Here is a 24,308-nt window from a genome sequence, read left to right as displayed (position 1 = left end):
TTAGATTCTATATCCTCAGAGTCTGGCAAATGCCAAGTCCTTAATAAGTATTAGTTGAATGAAAGGTGACTCAAAATTGCAACATTCTGAATAGATCATTAAGAGAAATTCTGCGCACTGTATTTTTGCAGTCTTCTGGGAAAATCTAACAAAAAGTCTAACTTATTTTATCAACTATGCCATGATATTTTTTCATTAAACAATTTTTTATTATTTAACTAATCAAGGGATTATTTAATGTCTCTCTGTGAAGCACAAGTATATTTTATATATAAAAAACAGACAGTTTAACTGAAAAATATCACTTAGATTAAATTGATGGGGAGATTGGGCTGAAGGTGAACATGATCATATTAATACTCTCATCATGCTCATTTATTTTAGCCTAAACAACGAACATCTATTGTGTCTTCTCTGGATTTTCATCGAATGAATCACAGCCAAGAATATTTTGAAATCAGCACATCTACAGGGTGTACAAGCTTTACTTCCAGCCCTCCTGTTAGTCCACCCACCTCTTCTGTGGCAACCACAGAAGTCAAGAACAAGGGAACTGGCCATACAGGTAAAGTAGTCATTTATACAGCTATATTTTTGAGCTTTTAAAGCCAAAGCCTTTATGAGTTAGGGGACGTAAGAGGAATCTTCATATAAATCTCATTGTGTTTTTCGTTCACCTACATGTGTGGCAATGTAGAGGCTTACCATTTTTGTCAGAGTGTGGTGTAATATTCTTTTTGAATACACTAATGGCCTTTCAGTGGTTAGATATTAAAGATAGTGGTTTCATGCCAGGACTTTAATGGCACCACCCAAAATGTGTGGAGAAATGTAATCATCATCATATTTTCAGGTCTGACCTTTAAACAGAACCAAAATCTAACCTTTTAACAGTTGAAATGGTTTCGTATAGTATGTTACTATGGTTTCTTAATGTAATATGTCACCTCCATGTTACATCAAAAATTTTAGAATAGACTGATATTTAGTAATAATGTGGAAGGACAATGCTGAGTTGTTTTACATTGAAAAGTAAAACTTTTAATTTCACAAAATAAAATGTTTAAGGTGGGCATTTATCTACTTAAAAAAGTAGCATTTCATTATCTTACACTTAGATGGTTTGTTACATATTGTATTTAAGCATCTGAATATAAAGGCATTAGCACATGGTATATAATGAAAGAGAACAAGTTCCTGAGTCAGTTCTGTCACTGATTTGCTAGATATTTTCCATCATATCACTTAACTTCTCTGATCTTTAATTTGCTCCTCTGAAAAGGGGAAATAATATCTACTCTTTGGGTAGTTGTAGTAATAAATGAGCTTATTTATGTGAAGCATTTTGGAAACTATGGAAATTAATATTCTTACTTAGTATTATCATTATTGCTTAATATTCTTTTTGCTTCTTTAATATTATTTTGTTTGAAATCTGTAGTAGTTTTAAGATAAGAAGAGCCTACTGTACATCTGTACTCATGCCAAGGTGGCTGACTTTTTCTTGACTTAAAAGTATAATCTAAATTAATGGGTAAATCTACTGTTTATTTTATAAATGATTGCATGCACAAAAAATTAATCTTTATAAAAATGTCAAGTATTAATAGAACAAAGACTAATACATAACACCTCACAAGCGAATTGTATGCTGCAAAACACTTCGAATAAGTGACCCAATGAATTTATTATAACAGAGAGCCATTTCAAAAGTAGCCTGAATTATAATTAAAGCTTCCTACTTGTTAGGCAACATATTATGCAATCTAAGTATCACTTAAGAATCATCAGAAAAAGATGGGTAAAGGGGGAGACCTTTGGAGGTAGACAGACTTGGATGATATGAATGGGTTAGCATTTAACTAGAAACATCACCTTAGTATTAATATGTAGCAGATAGATTTGAGTTGAGATGAGATTGGAGGTAGGGAGGTAGGGAGCAGCAATGGAAAATATAAATGGATTTGAGAGATACAAGGAAAGAGTAATCAACAGGTCATGGCAACTGATCAGAGGTGTGATGGTGAGGAAGAAAAGTTCAAGGAAAGCCCTAAAGTTTATTGCTTAAGCAGATGAGTCAAATCTGACTACTATTCTTTGAAATATGGAATGTTTTTAGATGAGAAGGAAGAGAGGGATGGGTCATGTAGGACCTAACATAGGCCATTTTAAGAACTTTGGCTTTTACTCAGAGTGAAATGGGGAGTAATTTCAGGTCTTTCAGTAGAGTGACTTGATGTAACTTCTGTTTTATGAAAATTACTTCAAATCTTGTGTTGAGAATGGACTGGAGAAGGAGGATAAGTGTGAAAGCAGGAAGACCAGTAGGAGGTTATTGTAGCATTGCATTAAGATGAGAGAGGAAGTCAGTCAGCTCAGGTCAAAGGTGAAGCAGTGGAGGTGGAGAGAAATTGAGGGATGTTTTATGTATTTTTTAAGATTGAGCCTATAGGATTTCATGATAGAGTAGATATAGTGCATGAGATAAAGAGAAGAATTAAGGAAAACTGCAAGATTTTTGTCCTAAACAATTGTAAAAATGGTTTTTACTGTCATCTAACATGAGACAGGTCCTGGGAAGAGCAGATTTTGTGAACAGGGAGAAATACCAGTTCATTTTTTAAAATTGAAGTATAGTTGATTTACAATGTTGTGTTAATTTCTGCTGTATAGCAAAGTGATTCATTCTTTTTTTATATTTTCTTCTCCATTATGGTTTATCATAGGATATTGAATATAGTTCTCTGTGGTATACAGTAGGACCTTGTTGCTTATCTATTCTATATATAATAGCTTACATGTACTAAAATTAACCTCCCACCCCATCCCTTCCCCTGCCAAACTCCCTCTACCTTGGCAGTCACAAGTCTGTTTTCTATGTCCGTGAATCTGTTTGTGTTTCATAGATAGGTTCATTTGTGTCATATTTTAGATTCCACATATAAATGATATCATATGGTATTTATCTTTCTCTTTCTGACTTACTTCACTTAGTATGATAATCTCTATTTGCATCCCTGTTCCTGCAAATGGCATTATTTTGTTCTTTTTTATGGCTGAGTAGTATTCTGTGGTATATAAGTATCACATCTTCTTTATCCATTCATCTGTTGATGGATATTTTGGTTTTATGCATGTCTTGGCTATTGTGAATAGTGCTGCTATGAACATAGGGGTGCATGTATCTTTTTGAATTAGAGTTTTGTCTGGATGTATGCCCAGGAGTGGGATTGTTGGATCATATGGTAACTATTTTTTGTTTTCTGAGGAACCTCCATATAGTTCTCCATAGTGGCTGTACCAACTTGGATTCCCCACCAACAGTTTAGGTGGGAATGAACTCCTTTTCTACCAGGAGTTCATTTTAAGTTTGAGATACCTATTAGATATCTGAATAGCTGTGTCAAGTAGGCAGCTGAAGTTTCAGTCTGAAGACAAAAAATGTGAACATTATCATTACATAGATGATATGGAGTAAGTGTAGATAGACGACTGAAACCTGAGCTTGATGAAAGAGGTGATAAAAGACGACAACAGCAAAGGAGTGTGAGAAGGAACAAGGTAGGAGGACATCTTCTGGTGAGTGCTGTGTTATGAATTTAGATGACGTAAGTTATTAAGAAGGAGGGAATGGGAAGGGACATTCAACGTGGCAGAGGAGTAAGACGTGGAGATCACCTTCCTCCCCACAAATACATCAAAAATACATCTACATGTGGATCAACACCTACAGAACACCTACTGAAGCCTGGAAGAAGACCTCAGACTTCCCAAAAGGCAAGAAACTCCCCACATACGTGGGTAGGGCAAAAGAAAAAAGGAAAAACAGAGACAAAAGAATAGGCACAGACCTGCACCAGTGGGAGGGAGCTGTGAAGGCGGAAAAGTTTCCACACACTAGGAAGCCCCTTCACTGGTGGAAACAGGGAGTGGGTTGGGGGGAATCTTTGGAGCCATGGAGGAGAAAACAGCAACAGGGGTGAAGAAGGCAAAGTGGAGAGATTCCTGCAGAGAGAATCAGTGCCGACCAGCACTCACCAGCCTAAGAGGCTTGTCTGTTCACCTGCTGGGGCGGGTGGGGGCTGGGAGCTGAGGCTCGGGCTTCAGAGGTCAGATCCCAGGGAGAGGACTGGGGTTGGCTGCATGAACACAGCCTGAAGGGAGCTTGTGTGCCACAGCTAGCGGGAGGGGGTCCAGGAAAAAGTTGTAACTTCGTAAGAGTCAGGAGAACATTGTTTTGGGGTGCGTGAGAAGAGGAGATTCAGGACACCGCCTAAACGAGCTCCAGAGACAGGCACCAGCCACGGCTATCAGCACGGACATCAGACACAGGCATGAAACGCTAACGCTGCTGCTGCAGCCACCAAGAATCCTGTGTGCAAGCACAGGTCACTATCCACACCTCCCCTCCTGGGAGCCTGTGCAGCCCCCCACTGCCAGGGTCCCGTGATCCAGGGACAGCTTTCCCAGGAGAACACATGGTGTGCCTCAGGCTGTTGCAACGTCACACTGGCCACTGCTGCCACAGGCTTGACCTGCATTCCATACCCCTCCCTCCCCCTGGCCTCACTGAACCAGAGCCCCCTAATCAGCTGCTACTTTAACCCCTTCCTGTCTCGGTGGGGAACAGACGCCCTCAGGCGACATACATGCAGAGGTGAGGCCAAATCCAAAGCTGAACCCCAGGAGCTGTGCGAACAAAGAAGAGAAAGGGAAATCTCTCCCAGCAGCCTCAGGAGCAGCGGATTAAATCTCCACAATCAACTTGATGTACCCTGCACCTGTGGAATACCTGAATAGACAATGAATCATCCCAAAACTGAGGCGGTGGACTTTGGGAGCAACTGTAGACTTGGGGTTTGCTTTCTATGTCTAATTTGTTTCTAGTTTTGTGTTTATCTTAGTTTAGTATTTAGAGTTTATTATCATTGGTAGGTTTGTTTATTGATTTGGTTGCTCTCTTCCTTTTTATTTTATTTTATTTTAATTTATTTATTTCTTTTGCGGCACGTGGGCCTCTCACTGTTGTGGCCTCTCCCGTTGCGGAGCACAGGCTCTGGACGCGCAGGCTCAGAGGCCATGGCTCACGGGCCCAGCCGCTCCGCGGCATGTGGAATCTTCCCAGACCAGGGCATGAACCCGTGTCCACTGCAGTGGCAGGCAGACTCTCAACCACTGTGCCACCAGGGAAGCCCTATTTTATATGTATTTATATTTTTTCCTTTTTCTCTTTTGTGAGAATGTATGTGTATGCTTCTTTGTGTGATTTTGTCTGTATAGCTTTGCTTTACCTTTTGTCCTAGGGTTCTGTCTGTCCAGTTTTTATTCTTTTTTTTTTTTGTATAGCTTTTAATGCCTGTTATCATTGGTAGCTTTGTTTTTTGGTTTGGTTGCTCTATTCTTTCTTTTTTTAATTTTTTATTTTTAATAATTTTTTTAATGACTTTATTTTCTTTTCTTTTCTTTCTTTCTTTCTTTCTCCCTTCCTTCCTTCCTCCCTCCCTCCCTCGCTCCTTCCCTCCCTCTCTCTCTCTCTCTCTTCCTTTCTTTCTTTCATTTTTTTTCTCCCTTTTCTTCTGAGCCATGTGGCTGAGAGGGTCTTGGTGCTCCAGGTGGGTGACAGTCCTGAGCCTCTGAGGTGGGAAAGCCGAGTTCAGGACATTGCTCCACCAGAGACCTCCTGGCTCCACATAATACCAAATGGCAAAAACTCTCCCAGAGATCTCCATCTCAATACTAACACCCAGATCCACTCAACGACCAGCAACCTACAGTGCTGGACACCCTATGCCAATCAACTAGCAAGACAGGAACTCAACCCCACCCATTAGCAGAGAGGCTGCCTAAAATCATACGAAGTTCACAGACACCCAAAAATATACCACCAGATGCAGTCCTGCCCACCAGAAAGACAAGCTCCAGCCTCATCCACCAGAACACAAGCACCAGTACCCTCTACCAGGAAGCCTACACAACCCACTGAACCAACCCTACCCACTGGGGGCACACACCAAAAACAATAGGAACTACAAACCTGCAGCCTGCGAAAAGGAGACCCCAAACACAGTAAGTGAAGCAAAATGAGAAGACAAAGAAACACACAGCAGATGAAGGAGCAAGGCAACAACCACCAGACCAAAAAAATGAAGAGGATAGACAGTCTACCTGGAAAAGAATTCAGAATAATGATAGTAAAGATGATCCAAAATCTTGGAAATAGAATGGAGAAAATACAAGAAACGTTTAACAAGGGCCTAGAAGAACTAAAGAGCAAACAAACAATGATGAACAACACAATAAATGAAATTAAAAGTTCTCTAAAAGGAATCAATAGCAGAATAACAGACAGAAGAACAGATAAATGACCTGAAAGATAAAATAGTGGAAATAACTACTGCAGAGCAGAATAAAGAGAAAAGAATGAAAAGAATTGACGACAATCTCAGAGACCTCTGAGACAACATTAAATGCACCAACATTTGAATTATAGGGGTTCCAGAAAAAGAAGAGAAAAAGAAAAGGACTGAGAAAATATTTGAAGAGATTAGAGTTGAAAACTTCCCTAATATGGGAAAGGAAACAGTCAATCAAGTCCAGGAAGTGCAGCAAGTCCCATACAGGATAAATCCAAGGAGAAACACACCAAGACACATTAATCAAACAATCAAAAATTAAATACAAAGAAAAAATATTAAAAGCAGCAAGGAAAAATTAACAAATAACATACAATGGAATCCCCATAAAGTTAACAGCTGATCTTTCAGCAGAAACTCTGCAAGCCAGAAGGGAGTGGCAGGACATATTTAAAGTGATGAAAGGGAAAGACCTACAACCAAGATTACTCTGCCCAGCAATGATCTCATTCAGATTCGACGGAGACATTAAAACCTTTACAGACAAGCAAAAGCTAAGAGAATTCAGCACCACCAAACCACCATTACAACAAATGCTAAATGAACTTCTCTAGGCAGGAAACACAAGAGAAGGAAATGACCTACAATAACAAACCCAAAACAGTTAAGAAAATGATAATCGGAACGTACATTATTGATAATTACCTTAAATGTAAGTGGATTAAATGCTCCAACCAGAAGACACAGACTGGATGAATGGATACCAAAACAAGACATGTATACACGCTGTCTGTAAGAGACCCACTTCAGACCTAGGGACACATACAGACTAAAACTGAGGGGATGGAACAAGATATTCCATGCAAATGGAAATGAAAAGAAAGCTGGAGTAGCAATTCTCATATCAGACAAAATAGACTTTAAAATAAAGATTATAACAAGAGGCAAAGAAGGACACTACATAATGATCAAGAGATCAATCCAAGAAGAAGATATAACAATTGTAAATATTTATGCACCCAAAATTGGAGCACCTCGATGCATAAGGCAAATGATAACAGCCATAAAAGGGGAAATTGACAGTAACACAGTCATAGTAGGGGACTTTAACACCCCACTTTCACCAATGGACAGATCATTCAAAATGAAAATAAATAAGGAAATACAAGCTTTAATGATACATTAAACAAGATGGACTTAATTGATATTTATAGGACATTCCATCCAAAAACAACAGAATACACATTTTTCTCAAGTGCTCATGGAACATTCTCCAGGGTAGATCATATTTGGGTCACAAATCAAGCCTTGGTAATTTTAAGAAAATTGAAATCGTACCAAGTATCTTTTCTGACCACAACGCTATGAGACTAGATGTCAATTACTGAAAAAAAACCTGTAAAAAATACAAACACATGGAGGCTAAACAATACACTGCTAAATAACTGAGAGATAACTGAAGAAGTCAAAGAGGAAATCAAAAATACCTAGTAACAAATGACAATGAAAACACAGTGACCCAAAACTTATGGAATACAGCAAAAGCAGTCCTAAGAGGGAAGTTTATAGCCATACAATCCTATGTCAAGAAACAAGAAACCTCTCAAACAACCTAACCTTATACCTACAGCAATTGGAAAAAGAAGAACAGAAAAACCCAAAGTTAGCAGAAGGAAAGAAATCATAAAGGTCAAATCAGAAATAAAAGAAAAAGAAATGAAGGAAATGACACAAAGATCAATAAAACTAAAAGCTGGTTTTTTGAGAAGATAAATAAATTTGATAAACCATTAGTCAGACTCATCAAGAAAAAAAGGGAGAAGACTCAAATCAGTAGAATTACAAATGAAAAAGGAGAAGTAACAACTGACACTGCAGAAATACAAAGGATCAGGAGAGATTACTACAAGCAACTATATGCCAATAAAATGGACAACCTGGAAAAAATGGACAAATTCTTAGAAAAGCACAACCATCTGAGACTGAACCAGGAAGAAATAGAAAATATAAAGAGACCAATCACAAGCACTGAAATGGAAACTGTGATTAAAAATCTTCCAACAAACAAAAGCCCAGGACCAGATGGCTTCAAGGGGAATTCTATCAAACATTTACAGAAGAACTAACACCTATCCTTCTCAGATTCTTCCAAAATATAACAGGTGGATGAACACTCCCAAACACGTTCTACGAGGCTACCATCACCCTGATACCAAAACCAGACAAAGATGTCACAAAGAAAGAAAACTACAGGCCAATATCACTGCCGAACATAGATGCAAAAAACCTCAACAAAATACTAGCAAACAGAATCCAACAGCACATTAAAAGGATCATACACCATGATCAAGTGGGGTTTATCCCAGGAAAGCAAGGATTCTTCAATATATGCAAATAAATCAATGTGATACACCATATTAACAAATTGAAGGAGAAAAACCATATGATCATCTCAATAGATGCAGAAAAAGCTTTTGACAAAATTTAACACCAATTTATGATTAAAACCCTCTGGAAAGTAGACATAGAGGGAACTTACCTCAACATAATAAAGGCCATATATGACAAACCCACAGCCAACATCATTCTCAATGGTGAAAAACTGAAACCATTTCCCCTGAGATCAGGAAGATGACAGGGTTGCCCACTCTCTCCACTATTATTCAAAATAGTTTTGGAAATTTTAGCCACAGCAATCAGAGAAGAAAAAGAAATAAAAGGAATCCAAATCAGAAAAGAAGAAGTAAAGCTGTCACTGTTTTCAGATGACATGATACTATACATAGAGAATCCTAAAGACGCTACCAGAAAACTACTAGAGCCAATCAATGAATTTGGTAAAGTAGCAGGCTACAAAGTTAATGCACAGAACTCTCTTGCATTCCTATACACTAATGATGAAATATCTGAAAGAGAAATTAAGGAAACACTCCCCTTTTCAATTGCAACAAAAAGAATAAACTGCTTTGGAAGAAACCTACCTGAAGGGACAAAAGACCTGTATGCAGAAAACTATAAGACACTGAAGAAAGAAATTAAAGATGATACAAACAGATGGAGAGATATACCATGTTCTCGGACTGGAAGAATCAACACTCTGAAAATGACTCTACTACCCACAGCAATCTACAGGTTCAATGCAATCCCTATCAAACTACCAATGGCATTTTTCACATAACTAGAACAAAATATTTCACAATTTGTATGGAAACACAAAAGACCCCAAATAGCCAAAGCAATCTTGAGGGAAAAAAAAAAAAACGGAGCTGGAGGAATCAGGCTCCCTGACTTCAGACTGCATTACAAAGCTACAGTAATCAAGACAGTATGGTACTGGCATGCAAACAGAAATATAGATCAATGGAACAGGATAGAAAGCCGAGAGATAAACCCACACACATATGGTCACCTTATCTTTGATAAAGGAGCAAGAATATACAATGGAGAAAAGACAGTCTCTTCAATAAGTGGTGCTGGGAAAACGGGACAACTACATGTAAAATAATGAAGTTAGAACACTTTGTAACACCATAGACAAAAATAACTCAAAATGGATTAAAGACATTAATGTAAAGCCAGACACTATAAAACTCTTAGAGGAAAACATAAGCAGAATACTCTATGACATAAATCACAGCAAGATCTTTTTTGACCCACTTCCTAGAGAAATGCAAGTAAAAACAAAAATAAGCAGATGGGACCTAATGAAACTTAAAAGCTTTTGCTCAGCAAAGGAAACCACAAACAAGACGAAAAGACAACCCTCAAAATGGGAGAAAATATTTGCAAATGAAGCAAAGAACAAAGGAGTAATCTCCAAAATATACAAGCAGCTCATGCAGCTCAACATCAAAAAAACAAACAGCTGAATCCAAAATTGAGCAGACCTAAATAGACATTTCTCCAAAGAGGATATACAGATTGCCAACAAACACATGAAAGGATCCTCAACACCACTAATCATTGGAGAAATGCAAATCAAAACTGCAATGAGGTATTACTTCATACCAGTCAGAATGGCCATCATCAAAAAATCTATAAACAATAAATTCTGGAGAGGGTGTTGAGAAAAGGGAACCCTCTTGCCCTGTTTGTGGGAATGTAAATTGATACAGCCACAATGGAGAACAGTACGGAGGTTCCTTATAAAACTAAAAATAGAACTACCATACGACCCAGCAATCTCATTACTGGGCATATACCCTGAGTAAACCATAGTTCAAAAAGAGTCATGTACCACAATGTTCACTGCAGCTCTATTTACAATAGCCAGGACATGGAAGCAACCTAAATGTCCATCAAGAGATGAATGGGTGAAGAAGATGTGTCACATATATGCACTGGAATATTACTCAGCCATATAAAGAAATGAAATTGAGTTGTTTGTATGGAGGTGGGTGGACCTAGACACTGTTATATGGAGTGAAGTAAGTCAGAAAGAGAAAACAAATTCTGTATGCTAACACATATATAAGGAATCTAAAAAAAAAAAGGTTCTGATGAACCTAGGGGCAGGACAGGAAGAGAGACACAGACGTAGAGAATGGACTTGAGGACACAGGGAGGGGGAAGAGTAAGCTGGGACAAACGTGAGAGAGTGGCATGGACACATATACACTACCAAATGTAAAATACATAGCTAGTGGGAAGCAGCCGCATAGCACAGGGAGATCAGTTCGGTGCTTTGTGTCCATCTATAGGTGTGGGGTAGGGCCGGTGGGAGGGAGATGCAAGAGGGAGGAGATATGGGGATATATGTATATGTATATGTATAGCTGATTCACTTTGTTATAAAGCAGAAACTAACACACCATTGTAAAGTAATTATACTCTAATAAAGATGTTAAAAAATAAAAGGAGGGAATGATCAACTCTGTCAAATGTAGCTGATAAGTTGAGTAGGATTAGCACTAAGTTAGAATTGACTAGTGATTTAACAATGTGGAGGTCACTGCTGGCCTTGACAGGAGCAATTTTTTTGGAATTAATGGGGCAAAAGCCCAACATAATGCATTTAGGAAAGAATGGGAGGAGAGAACTTAGTGCAAATATAAACTACCTTTTTAAGGGATCTCTTCATAGGAGAAATAAAAAAAATTAAAATAAAATAAATTTTTTTTAAAAAAAGGAGAAATAAGATGAAAGAGGAGAAAAAGAGGATGGGTTCTTTTAACCAAGAGAAGAGATGGTCTTTAGATAGGAGCATGGGGAATGATGGGTCTGGAAACACAGGATGTTTCCAACATGGGTGCAAATGCTGGAAAAGGATTCATTGTGGTGAGAGTCTGTGGAAGATCTTTTGATAGTTTACATGTTCTTTATGAAGTATAAAGCAGCAACATCAGTTGAGAATGAAGATGGAGGAGGAGATGTGGAGGTTGAGGAGAGAGAAGAGGGGATAAAGGAGTTGTTCAAGGAGAAAGAGAGAGTGAATGGACAAATGGGGTATGGTATGATTGCCTGGCAGCATTAAGGGCCCATTTAAAGTTCAGGTTGAACTTAACGTTAGATTAGCCAATGTGGTTCTGTCTTTTTCTGCAGCCTAGTTCAGATTGAAGGGCACACGTGCAGAGCATGTGGGAGAGGTGAATTTTACATAGGTTGTGGTTTTGCTCATTGAGTATTTTGAAGTGATTGAAGGACTAGGAAATATTAATGCAGTGAGAATAATGTTTGACCATAGGATTGAAGATGGGGAAGTAGGAGAAAGAGGACAACAAGAGAGCAAGTAACCGTGAAAAATCCATAGGATAATTGGATTGGAGATTCCAGTGAGGTCAAAGGATTGCTGGAGTCAAGGTACCAAAGACGTGGGCTTGGATGATAGGAGATGGATTCAGAGAGTGGGATCCACATGAAACCAGGAATAGTTATAATTATTAGCAATCACAGTCTTAAAGCCATGGGAGTAAGCAGCTGAATTAGCCTCTCCCCACACAGAATAGCCTTAATACTGTAGTTAAGTCAGTACATTTTTTAGAAGAAATATTTGATATAAAGAACTGTATTTCTACATTGATCTCTGTTCATCTTATTTAAATAAATATTTCCATTTATTTAACAAATTGTGATATAGATGAACTTTACCTGAGTTTACCTCTCCTATACTTTGTCTCAATTTTCCTTGAAGTGCCAAGACCTCTCAGATTGTTCCCTGGCTGCCAAGGGCCCCCTGAGAGTGGTGTTCCATTCAAGATCACTCCTTCAGGGAGCTCTGGGCTCTTGACCACCATGCATCTTCTTGTGTAAAACTTTTTAATGACTGAGAGCCCATGTGATAAGGTACTTCAATCTCTTGGGGACCCCTAATTGTTGCCAAAGTGTTCTCTTCCCTCAACAGTTTTTTTTTAAAAACAGAGGTAGTAAGAAGTGGTGGAAATTTGGTTCTATTTTAAAGGTAGAACCAACATATTTTTTGGATGGATTTGATGTAGGGTATGAGAAAATGAAAGTGACCGAAGGTATGACTCAAAGGAGTTGTGGCTCTCTTGACCTTTGGAAGGATGGATTTGGTATTATGATGAGGAAGCTTAGTTATGGATATGAAACGCCATTGGATATACAAGTAGGTAAGCTGAGTACATAGTTAAGACAGTGATTTTTCAGTGGGGTAAGACATAGAGGGAGGAAACTATGTGATAATTTTATGTTTATCAAAAGTAAAGGGTATCAGTCACAAAAGATTGAGAAACAGTGCCTTAGACCACTGTGAATGACCTATGAGTGCTGAGTTCCTCAGTGAAATTGTCATGGACAGGTGTGTTATGAATTACTGGGAGAAAAGTAGCTGAGACTCACCAGTAATAAAACATGCTTCCTCTTTATGGAAGGTTGTTTCCAGAAAGCTCTGTGTAGATGAAGAATTTTGTGGGCTGGCACCTTTGGGCCTCTGCTAAGGAAGTTAACTACCCTGGGTAACTAATTATATCCAGTTTTGTTAGTAGTTTCAAACCATCACCTTTTTCTGGAGAAAACTGATGGGAGGGAGGAAATGTAAAAAGAGTGAAGTGGAAAAGTGTTTCTTTCCAAATGAGAGAAATAGCGAAAACAAAAGCTTTAAGTGCACAGCAGCATAAGATGCTCTTCTGCAAGGGAGAAGAAACGTTTGAGGAGAACTAAAATTAGAATGGAGAAGGTGGTATAGACCTTTCATGCTGCTCAGGGATTGCCAGAGAGGCAAACGAAGGCCTTCCTTTTAATTAGCTCACATGGAATGGAAATAGACCTCCTGAAGCTGAGATAATGTTATTCCAGCAGCCACTGGACACAGGCAGGTGAGGAAATCTTTGGCCTCCAGCCAACATGATGGCCAAAGCTGGGCTGCTGAGATGATCTTTGAGCTCCAAGCTGAGATTCAGGATGGGCTGATATGGAGGAAGGGTTAAGAGTTAGTGAGAGTAATGGGTACTTACATCTTCAAGGTTTATTTCCTTAAAAATGTGCATTAAACAAATTATCTGAATTATTGATAGTTAAATTCAGTGCTTTAAGTAGACCAGGATTTTAGGTAGCCAAAAGAAAAACCATATCTGTGTAATAATAAAATATATTCTTAGTTCTTGATAATTCATGAAATGCCTCTCCTATGCTTTCCTTTTTCCTGTTTCCCATCTAATATCACATGACTTTTCAACAGTGCCTTTCTGTGCACATTGCACATCACACAGAAGGCAGATATAGGTTAGTTGATGCTTGACAAAGAAAGAAAATATTGACTTTTCCAATACTTAAAAATATGAGAATATATAGTTAGCTGTTGGAGTAATGTGGTTTAGTTAGTGCATACAATCAGGTGAGAACTTGTTATTCTGAGTGAAAGTAGTTGAAATGAGACTATTGGTTTATTTGGGCAGCATTAAATAAATATATTCACTCAGTACATTGCATTATGAGAAAGTTCAGGGTGCTGAGAGAGTATCTAAGAGGGAGATTGATCTCATCTGGCGGTCTGCAGAGCTTTGCCATGGGAGAGTTGGGCTCTGAGAGACAAAGAGGAATTAATGTAGCTTCAGAAATGCTTAATAAATGTGGACATTATTATTATTTGTATTGCTGTTATTACAGTCTAAGCAGTAAGTAGAGCCTAGACTCTGAGAATTCAGTACAAACAAAGAGCAGCCAGGTGGCAAGAGTCCAGGCAGGCAACCAGAATCTTAAATCTACAAAGTTGCTTGGAACAAGCAGGTCAACCTGCTGATGAGCAGAGTTGGAATTTTTGTTTATTCTATGCCCCGGTTTTATATGTCCTGGGGTGGGAGGGCAGGGAAAGCTAGAAGTTGTGTCACTGCTGGGGAGAGTCAGACTTCTACAAGTGCTCATTCATCCAACATTACAGCAGAGGTAAGAAAGCAAGTGTTCCAGAAAGTTCTTGTGTTGAAAGTCTTTTTTTAACAATTTAATTTTTATTAACTCAGTCTTCTCTTGCTTTACCTTCTGTTAATTCATGTGAAAATATAACTTCTTTGTTAGCTAGAATTTTCTTTGTAATTCAAATTCAGTGCTGCATATATCTTCTCTCTAATTTTCTTGTCTACTTTAGTTTGCTGATAGTTTTATATCTCTTGAAAAACTCTCCTTGCTATCAGTTATATTTGTGTGATATGTGTATGATCATTGCAGCTAAAAGTAAAACGGTAGGAGAAAAGCTGGTAGTAACTTTTTTTTAATAGAGGGGAAAGCCTTGGTACTTCCAGGTCATGCTATGGAGAAATCCCCTCTCTACCCCCTGTTAAAAACAGTTTCCAAACTGCTAAACCTTTTTCTCTATTCCCATCTTTATCTCTACAGTCTACTTTTGGGAGAACATTTTCCCCTTTTTTCTCCGCACCTGTCTATGTTGACTGGTGCCCTGTGTGTCTATGTGGGCCCCAACCCCTTAAACGCAGACTTCTCTCATGTGTCTTGCCATAGTGAGCCAGCCCATGGCAGAACTTTTTCCAGATGTTCTCCTAGGTAACTTCCTACCTACTTAATAGACCAGATTTTTCCTGCCTTCCTTGTTCTAGGCTGTAGTGATCTCAACTCTTCTACCTGACTCTTGGCATCTGTGATAGGCAGAATTCTAAGATGGCCCCATGGTTCTCATCTCCTCCTCCCTGTATCCATACATTTTTGTGATGCCCCTCCTTTGAGTGTGTGTGGGACCTGTAACTTGCTACTTGCCAATGGCAAAGGTGATGAGGTATCACTTTCATAGTTACAGTATGTTTTATGGCAAAGATGAAGCGATTTTAAAGATGAAATTAAGGTCACTGATCATTTTAAGTTACTCAGAAGGGATTTTATCTTTGATGGGCTTGAACTAATCAGGTGATCCCTTTAAGAGGGCGTCTAGAGGTTAGCAACTTATAAGCAGCAGACTCTCTCTCTCTGTCTCCATGGCTGGCTTTGGAGAAGTAAATCATTGTGAGTACTGCAGCTGCACCCTGAGCCTCAGATAAGATCGCAGCCCTGGCCAATACCTGGATTGCAGCCTGGTGAGGCCCTGTGCAGAGGACCCAGCTAAGCCTTGCCCAGACACCTGATTCATGTAAACTGTGAGATGGTAGATGTATGTTGCTGTAAGCCATTGTTTGTTGTGATTCATTATGCAGAGATAGAAACTGAATGCAATGTCCAATGATCCCTTGATTTGGGAGCAAGAAAGACTCTTTCTCCATCTGCCTTATCTCAAGAAACCTCCCCTGAACAGCACTAGTCCCTTGCTCTCAGTGTGATTTGAGACGTGATTGAAAGTGAAGAATTGGAAAATTGTCTCCTTTATCCTACATCCTGAAGCCCAGCTCAATTAATGCATGTAGGCATTATCTATCATACCTTTTTTTTCCAAAATAATATTTTTTATTTTAATAGGCACTAAGTTGTAAAGCTAAAGTTCTAATAGTGAAATTTTAAGACAAAAGCCAGAGGGTGGGAGACTATATTAGGGATCATGCAGACCTGAGATCCCTAAATTATTGATGCTTCCCAACCAGGCCTCCTTCTCCAGGACTTGGCTTTTTCTCAAAGCTAGCAGAATTAATTTTTTCAAGCATATACCTGATTATGCCACTCCACTGTTTAAGAACCTCTTATGGCTTGTCACTATCTATATCAGAATGTCCAAATGCCTTAGCTTGCCCAACAAGGTCCTTGATAATTTGGCTCTAACTTTTTATTTACCTCTACCCAAATATACCGTGTACTCCTAAGAACATTGTTCTTAGAGTTCATGATTCTTGATTCATAATGTACTGTTCTGTCAGCTTGGAATGCCTTCCCATCTAATCTACCTGGTAAACGTGTGTGGAATTTGGCTAAGGGTAACCACCTTTGTGAAGCCTTCTCTAATTCCAACAATTCTTTATTCCATGTGCCCCCTTAGCACTCTTCACATACCTCTACTATTAGATATTTTATACAAAAGTATTTGTTTACATGTCTGTGAGCTCCTTAAATGCAGGGACCATGTCTCAGATAAGGTGAATCCCCAGTGCTTCTCGTAGTGACTGACTTACAATAGATGCTCAATAAATGGTAAATGATTGAATAATTGGATGAATATTTGCTTTGTTGGAATTCTACCACCTACTATGTGCCTATTTCTATCTATACAGTAAGGCCAGACTAGCTTTTCTCTTAACTACATTGCTTTCTTCTGAGCCACGGAGCCCACCTTTCGTTGGTTACTTCATGAAAATGCCTCAGAGAGAAATGTCATTTTTAATGTAAATTTTTTTTGCATAATTGATCTGATTTCACAGATGGAAAGACGGCAGTTATTTACATTGGGTGGCTATTCATTTTTTGTGGCTAATTATAAAGTAGTTGACCTGGCATTGTCAAAATCATTATTATCACTCTAGAAAGCAATGTATCTGATAATGTGCACTAATTTCTAATTTCCTTCTCCTTTTTATTTTAGTGAACCAATGTCTAAAGCTTAATTTTTAAAACAACAGTAAAAACTTTAGTGATCCCTGTTCTTTCACAAAGTCAAAGCAATATATAGTATGGCTTTTTTTTTCTTTCTCCAAACTGACTTTTTCTTTACCACTGCTTTTGTTAGTTTCTGCATTAGCCATGTGTGAGACTGAGAATATTGTATTAGGACCTAGAGTCTTGAAGAAAATGAGAACTTTCAACATATTAGTGGTGATCAAAATCCAATAGGCAAACTGACTACCAATGACAGAATTCTAACCTCTGGCAAACAGTTCACAGAATCTAGAGTGAACTCTCATTTATATGTGTGTGTGAATTTTCCATGACGTAGTTCTTTTTACTTAGAAAAACTAGTAAAGTAGGAAGACAAGTATGCTACAAAGAAGCAACATTTATTCCACAGTCAATGATATAATTTTTATATTATCCACTGTTATAGATCTGAAACATGTCTATTGTATATCTGTGTTCTTTCGGTTAGCACAGATGTCTGTGTTCTCTTTATTAACTCAGATAATCAAGAGTGACTATGTAAAGCTAATAATAGATTTCAGATTTCCTTCTGGAAAGCACATAGCACACGTGAAAGGAAGCATTATTAACTAAACAAATCTCTCAGTTCCTAATGATTAGCATTTTGACAAGCTGTTGCCTTAGTTGAAGGATTTATATCATATATTACATAACTTCAAAGTATTTTTGTATTTCTTCTTGATTTGAGTACTAAGTAAATAGTACTAACTTTCATCTAAATGTAAAGGAAACCTTCAGTTCTATTTTAGTCCCCATAGCACATTTCCTAGACCATTGATAGGCCATAAATTTGCAACTGGGTTTTGTTTCTACTATTAATTATAATCATCTGGAATAGGGTAAAATTACAACAAATAATATATTAAGGCCTCTAAGCTAAATAGTTTGCTATTTACAAACAGTATATTTGCTCCCTGAGGTTGCCATGCAGAAAATTAAAACTAGAATATCAGATTCAAAGTGAACCTGAACCATTTCCCCATACCTTATATTTGATATAGTCCCTTTCAGGCAATTATTAGTTATTCTTAAAATTTTATCTTTAATATACTTATCTAAAACCAGATATTTAGTATTACATAAGAGCTGGTGTCATATGTTCATACTATCTAAGGAATCCCAAGCATATGAGCTATTGTGGTTAAGGCCTTAATTATTGGTTGGTTATAAATATAAAACTATATATAAACACTAAACAAAAATTAGTTGTATTATCACATTTATTAATATTACTAGATAGAGAAAGTTCATTCATTCATTTAGCAAATACTCATTTAGTACTTACGAAATACTAATACCCAGGCAAAATACTGGGTATACAGTAATGGAAAGACATGACCCCCTCTCCTCAAAATGTTGTGTTAAGGAAAAAATTAAAATCTATTGTTATTATATTATTATAATATGAACCTAGATTTGGGAGCATATAAATCTGCCTAGGAGAGTTAGGTAATACTTGTCCTATGACTTGAAGAATTTATCAAATGGATATTGTAGGAATATGGTGAGAGAGAAAAGGAAATAGAGAAAGGTAGAAAAAGCAGAGCCTTTAGAACCAGAGAAATTTGGACATAAGTCCTTATTTTGCCACTTAACTGTGATCTTTTCATTTCTTTTGAGATAATACAGATGGCCATACCTAACATAGGATTTTGCACATTGTAGGCACTCAATAAATATTATCCCTTCTCACCAACTTTGAGCCTCATGACAACCTTGCAGATAGATATTTAGAACTGATTGTATTATCAACATTTTAAAGCTGAGGAAAGTAGGTTCACAGTGCATCAGGAAACTTGCTTAAGGTCACACAACTAGGTTAGTGGCAGAGCCAGGCCTAGAACCTAGATCTCTTGACAAAACTTTTTCCACTATGTTACAACAAGGATTCCGGCTTGTGAAAACGCTAATCATTAGGAACTGAGATATTTGTTTAGTTAATAATGCTTCCTTTCATGTGTGCTATGTGCTGTCCATGCATTTAATTATTTATTCAGTCAATAAACATTTCTTGAGCAACAACTAAATATCAGACATGTTACCGTGCACAGATGATACAGTGGGGAACAAATGACATTGCCTTCATTGAGCTGAGTCCATCAGAGAAACTGACTTCTTACCAGCAACTTCAATAAATCCTAATGAGTGTCGTGCAAGGGCCCATTTAGGTGCTCTGGAATGTGTGGCAAGAAGACTTATTCTGATCAAGGAGGTCTGGCAAGTCCTGTGTGAGGAAGTAATATTTTTGTCAAGACCTAAAGAGTAAGCAGGAGTTATCTGGACGGAGAGGAGAGAATGTTTTTCCAAACAGTGGGAGGTTTGGCAAAGAAGTAAACGAGAACATGATGTGTTCAAGGGACTGAAACTGATCCAAGATAGCAGGATCAGAGAGCCTGAGTAAAAGAATGGCCAGGGGTGACTCTATAGAGATTGGCAGAGGTTATGTTGTAGGGGGCTCTACAAGCCATATTAAAGAGTCTGGATTTTATTCGAGGGGAAAAACATTGCAGTTTCCACACTACATAAAAAGTCTGGCCAGTGGGGAAATGGGGTCTGAAAACTGACTCCTTCTCTGTTCATCCCAGAGAGAAAACAGTTACTCTTTTTTTTCAAGTTTCTTACAAAGGCTCATATATAGCTTGCTGTTGTCCTAGTGGGAAAAGCACCTAAGGTTTTAAGCAGCAGAGTGATAACTGATTTGCATCTTTCCATGTTCATTCTAGCTGTGCTGTAGCTACTCTTAGAGACTGGGTGACACAATAAGTGAGACTGGGCATGGGTGAGTCAATGGCAGCTTAGATTGGGGCTTGTATCTCTGGGGGAGAAAAGAAGTGAGATGCTTAAGATCTAGACATTAAAGGATTTGTAATTGGCTATGGAAGTTAGAGGAGAAGGGTATGGGAGGAGAAAAGGATTCTCCTCACTCTCCTGGCTTGAGCAGAAAACCATAGGAATCTCCGGTACAATATCTAAGACTTTAATGTTGAGAGAAAGCTGCTGGAGTTATTATATGGTGGGAAGATGTCAAAATCAGCTGGAATAGAGGACACAATAAAAGCATTTAAAAGTCCTTTGGGGCCAACAGGCATGACATTACATTTAAGGTAATGGTTCTCTTTCATTCTTTCTTTTTTCCTTGCTGGAAAAGCTGTATCCCTTTGTTATTTTCATTTTACTTCATAGGCCATTGTATATTTCCATTTGTCTAAATTTGTTCTACAGGGACATTAGTTGTTACCTGACTTTAGTTTTAATTTAAAAGGAAAAAAACTCACTGTAATTATGAAGAAGATTGGGCATGTGAGCACCTGATTCATTTCCCTGGGTGGCACCATGACTCACCCTCATTAAAGCAGTTTTGCTTTGAGGTGCCTGATGCTGTATCAGTTTGGAACTTTCTGTGTCCTTTATGTGAACAATAAGATAAGTTTCTCTCATGGGTCATTCACTGCTCTTCATCTCTACGATGAGTCAGATGTTTGCATTTCAAAACATTATCCTGCCTACAATTTTCCTCTTTATAAATTATGCAGAGAACTTCTACCAACAACAGATTCTCATTTACTGACTTTTTGGATTTGTATCTGTAAAACATGTTCCACTTGTTTTGCTATAATTCAGTGAACAGTTTTATAGCCAACAATAGGGTACTATTTTATTTGTTTTATCATCATTGTCTAGACATCAAGGTACCTCATTAGATAAAAAACACAATCATTTGTAACTGAATTCAAACGCTGATGATTAAGTCACATGAAAAGCCCTCCCCTGATTCTTTGCCTCTAATTATATTAGGGTTCCTCCCTTTCACATTCAACCTCCTAGAAAGAGTTGTCTGTACCTCCTGGACTCATTTTCTCATCTCTCAGTCACTCCCCCAAAACTACTCTAATATTCCACTGAAATTTCCTCAGTTAGGGCCCCAAGACTGTTTATTCCTAAATATAATGGATAAAGTCTTTATCTTACTTGACCAATCGGCTACACTTAACCCATGAAACACTCTTTGCATGGGGCTGTGTTACACCACACTCTCCTGGTCTTCCTTCTACCTCTCTAGTGTCCATTTTGGTCTCCCATTCCTACAAGGTTACTGTTCTTCAAGGTTCGATACTAGGTTCTCTCCTCCTCTCACTCTAAAGACTGCCTCCAGATGATCTCAGCCACTTTATATGGCTCTTTTGTTTAAACATGTGCTGATGTTACTCAAAGTTTTATCTCCAGGCCAAAGTGGAGTTCCAAACCTCTAAATTCATATTTCTCCTTGACCTCTCCACTGAGATGTACCACCAGTACTACAAAGTCAACGTCTCTGTGTTAGTTTCCCAAGCCTGCCAGAAAAAAGTACCACAAACTGGGTGGCTTAAAACAGTAGAAATTTATTCTCTTAAGAGTTCTGTATGCTAGAAGTTTGAAATCAAGGTGTCAGGGGCCATGCTACTCCTGAAGCCTCTTGGGAAAAATCCTTCTTAGCTACATCAGCTTCCAGGAGTTCCTTGGATTGTGGCAGCATAACCATAGTCTCTGTCCCCAATTTCTCATGGCCTTCTTCTCTGTCTCTATGTCCTTTCCTCTTCTTATAAACCCACCAGTCATTGGATTTGGGGCCCACCCTAATTGCCTTTATTTGTTTTGTTTTTATTGTATCATAAGCTTCATGATTACAGAGAGTATACCTTTCTTCTGGAATCCCTGGAAACTAGTACAGTGTAGGTAAATGAATTGTTGACTAATAAATATTTATTAAGTAGAAGGATGAAGAAAAGAAGCAAAGCAATTAATCAGAAAGAACTAATATGAAAAATGATAAGCAAGCTAAAGTAATTTTAGCTGTGAATTTTTAAAATGTGGCTAAACGTGATTTTTTCTAGTCAGTATACTAACAAAGTACATTAAGAATCAGTCAAACCTTATTTTAAGCTCATTTAAAACCTTCTTCTATAGTCCTGCAAAAATATATCATTCTCATAGATGCTGGAAAATACAATTATATTCCCCACTGCCTATTTTATAACTGGGGCTCTTTCCACCCCTTCTTTATTGATGAAAATGTTCCTGCTTTTGTTGATACTACAGGATGTGATATTGTTTCCTAAATATTTCTTGAACATATCTCCAAAAAGGACAAGATTAAGTAATTACTAAGCATTCTAATTACAAAAAAGAAAGAAAGAAAGAAAGAAAGAAAAAAGAAAGGAAGGAAGAAAGAAAGAAGAAGGAAGGAAGAAAGAAAGAAAGAAAGAACAAAAGAAAGAAAGAAAAGAAGGAAGAAAGAAAGAAAGGGAGAAAGAAAGAAAGAAAAGAAGGAAGAAAGAAAAAGAAAGAAAAAAATGTATATCCTAATAAAATATCTCCAAATGTCAGCACCAAAGAATGAAAGAAAGCACTGTTTGTAATGTATACCTGCTTACTTTTGCAAAACATTTAGGTCTCTTTACATATATAGCTGGCGAAAGCTCTGATTGAATATTTAGGCAACTAAGAAGTTAAAAGGGACCAGACATGCAGGGTCGTAGCTACTTTGCCTACATTAATAAATTTTGTCCCATGAGAGGATCTGTGGTAGACCCTTGTGCTTGTAATAATTGAAAATGCCCTAGTTTCAACTAAATCAGACTAGGTCATATAGATGTTGATGAGAAGAGAAATAAAAGTACCTCACTTTCCCACAGCATTCATTATGTAGGAAAATAAGGATTACTCTAGGGAGTTAATTGTGTTGTTTACAAGAAGGCAAGTCCTCAAAAGAAATACTGTGTCTTGGTAGTTTGCTTTACTTTGTGTTAGTCTACTTGATGGTATTAAATTCACACAATTTCAGAACACATAATTATAATATTCACTAATTAAACAGAAAAGTCAACCAAATTAGGTACAGTAGGAAAATGTCTTGGCATAACCCAGTGAGTCTGCTAAGATTTATTGTCGTTAAATTATCCTAAGTAGACACTAGCATTCACAGCTTAGTATTTATTATTCTTCATTTATTTTTAGTTCATTCTGGAATTCAAGGCAGAAGATTCTAGCTTTACCGTATTGTGTGGGGGCCTCTAGGTACTTATATAATGACTTCTAAAGCCTTATGTAACAATTTTCTTCACTCAACAAGATTCATTTGTGAATTCTTAGTAATTTTAGAGTAGTTAAAACAGTTTTCTTCATTTCAGCAATAAAAGTTGTCATTTTCAATTAGATTTTTTTAGATAGGTCATCTCTATTATTATTAAGAAATACTTTACATGTTTTGCATATATTAATTCATTTAATCCTCATGACAGTAGTAGGTACTATTGTCACCTATGATTTACAGATGGAGAACTAAAGCACAGAACCTTTAACTGACTTGCCCATTCATATGGCTAGAAGAGAGTGGAACTGGGATTTGCTTGCATGCATTCTGACTCGTGATCTATGCTGTTAGCCAGCACATTATCCTGCCTCTCAAAAATCGTATTACATCATATTTGTAATATATTTTAGAAAGTACCTATGACTTTTGTTTATTATAATTGTTATTAATTCATATACACTTGATCCCTTATTTCAGAATTCTAAATAGTGTAAGTGGATCTAGAGAGGCAAAGCTTTTCTCTCTCTGAGTCCGCCAAATGCTGGCAGTATCTGAGTATATTTCGGAAGTAGCTGCTTTGCTACAGAACTACTTTTTACTTTATTCAGCCAGTATTTAGGGAACACTTCTTATGCTTCAGTCACTGTTAGGCACTGGTATACAGACATAAAAGTCTCAGCCCTTACCTAAAAGGAATTCAAAGCCCAAGAAGTTTTCCTTAAAGGAGAGAGAAAATAGTGTCTTTAGCTTGTTGCTGACAGAGCGAAGGGAAGAAATGTCTGGTAACTTAAAGAAAGAGATAAGATACTATTCTAGCTCTCTGATGAAATTTCATTGCTTCTATCCATGTCCCTCCATTGCTTCATGATGACACATGATTTTTGCTTAAAGATATCGCTATGGATTGTCACCAGGTAGATCCTAGAACT

General features: G+C 37.7%; 1 protein-coding gene across 5 annotated transcripts in view; it reads left to right on the top strand.

The window, feature by feature from the left end:
- ANKS1B (ankyrin repeat and sterile alpha motif domain containing 1B) overlaps positions 1 to 24,308 on the top strand; it is a 1,179,755-nt gene that overhangs the window by 535,207 nt on the left and 620,240 nt on the right. For all 5 annotated transcript variants that reach the window (XM_027107272.1, XM_027107271.1, XM_027107270.1 and 2 more), the window contains exon 12: positions 385 to 565. In XM_027107272.1, the coding sequence (XP_026963073.1) occupies positions 385 to 565 (181 nt within the window). The remainder of the gene's footprint in view (positions 1 to 384; positions 566 to 24,308) is intronic.

This window comes from Aethalodelphis obliquidens, unplaced genomic scaffold (assembly GCF_003676395.1).
Source record: "Aethalodelphis obliquidens isolate GAN/ISIS:26980383/991018 unplaced genomic scaffold, ASM367639v1 scaffold8, whole genome shotgun sequence".
NCBI lineage: Eukaryota > Metazoa > Chordata > Mammalia > Artiodactyla > Delphinidae > Aethalodelphis > Aethalodelphis obliquidens.
Note: the sequence above shows the minus strand (reverse complement) of the source record. Positions and strands in the feature narration are given on the sequence as shown.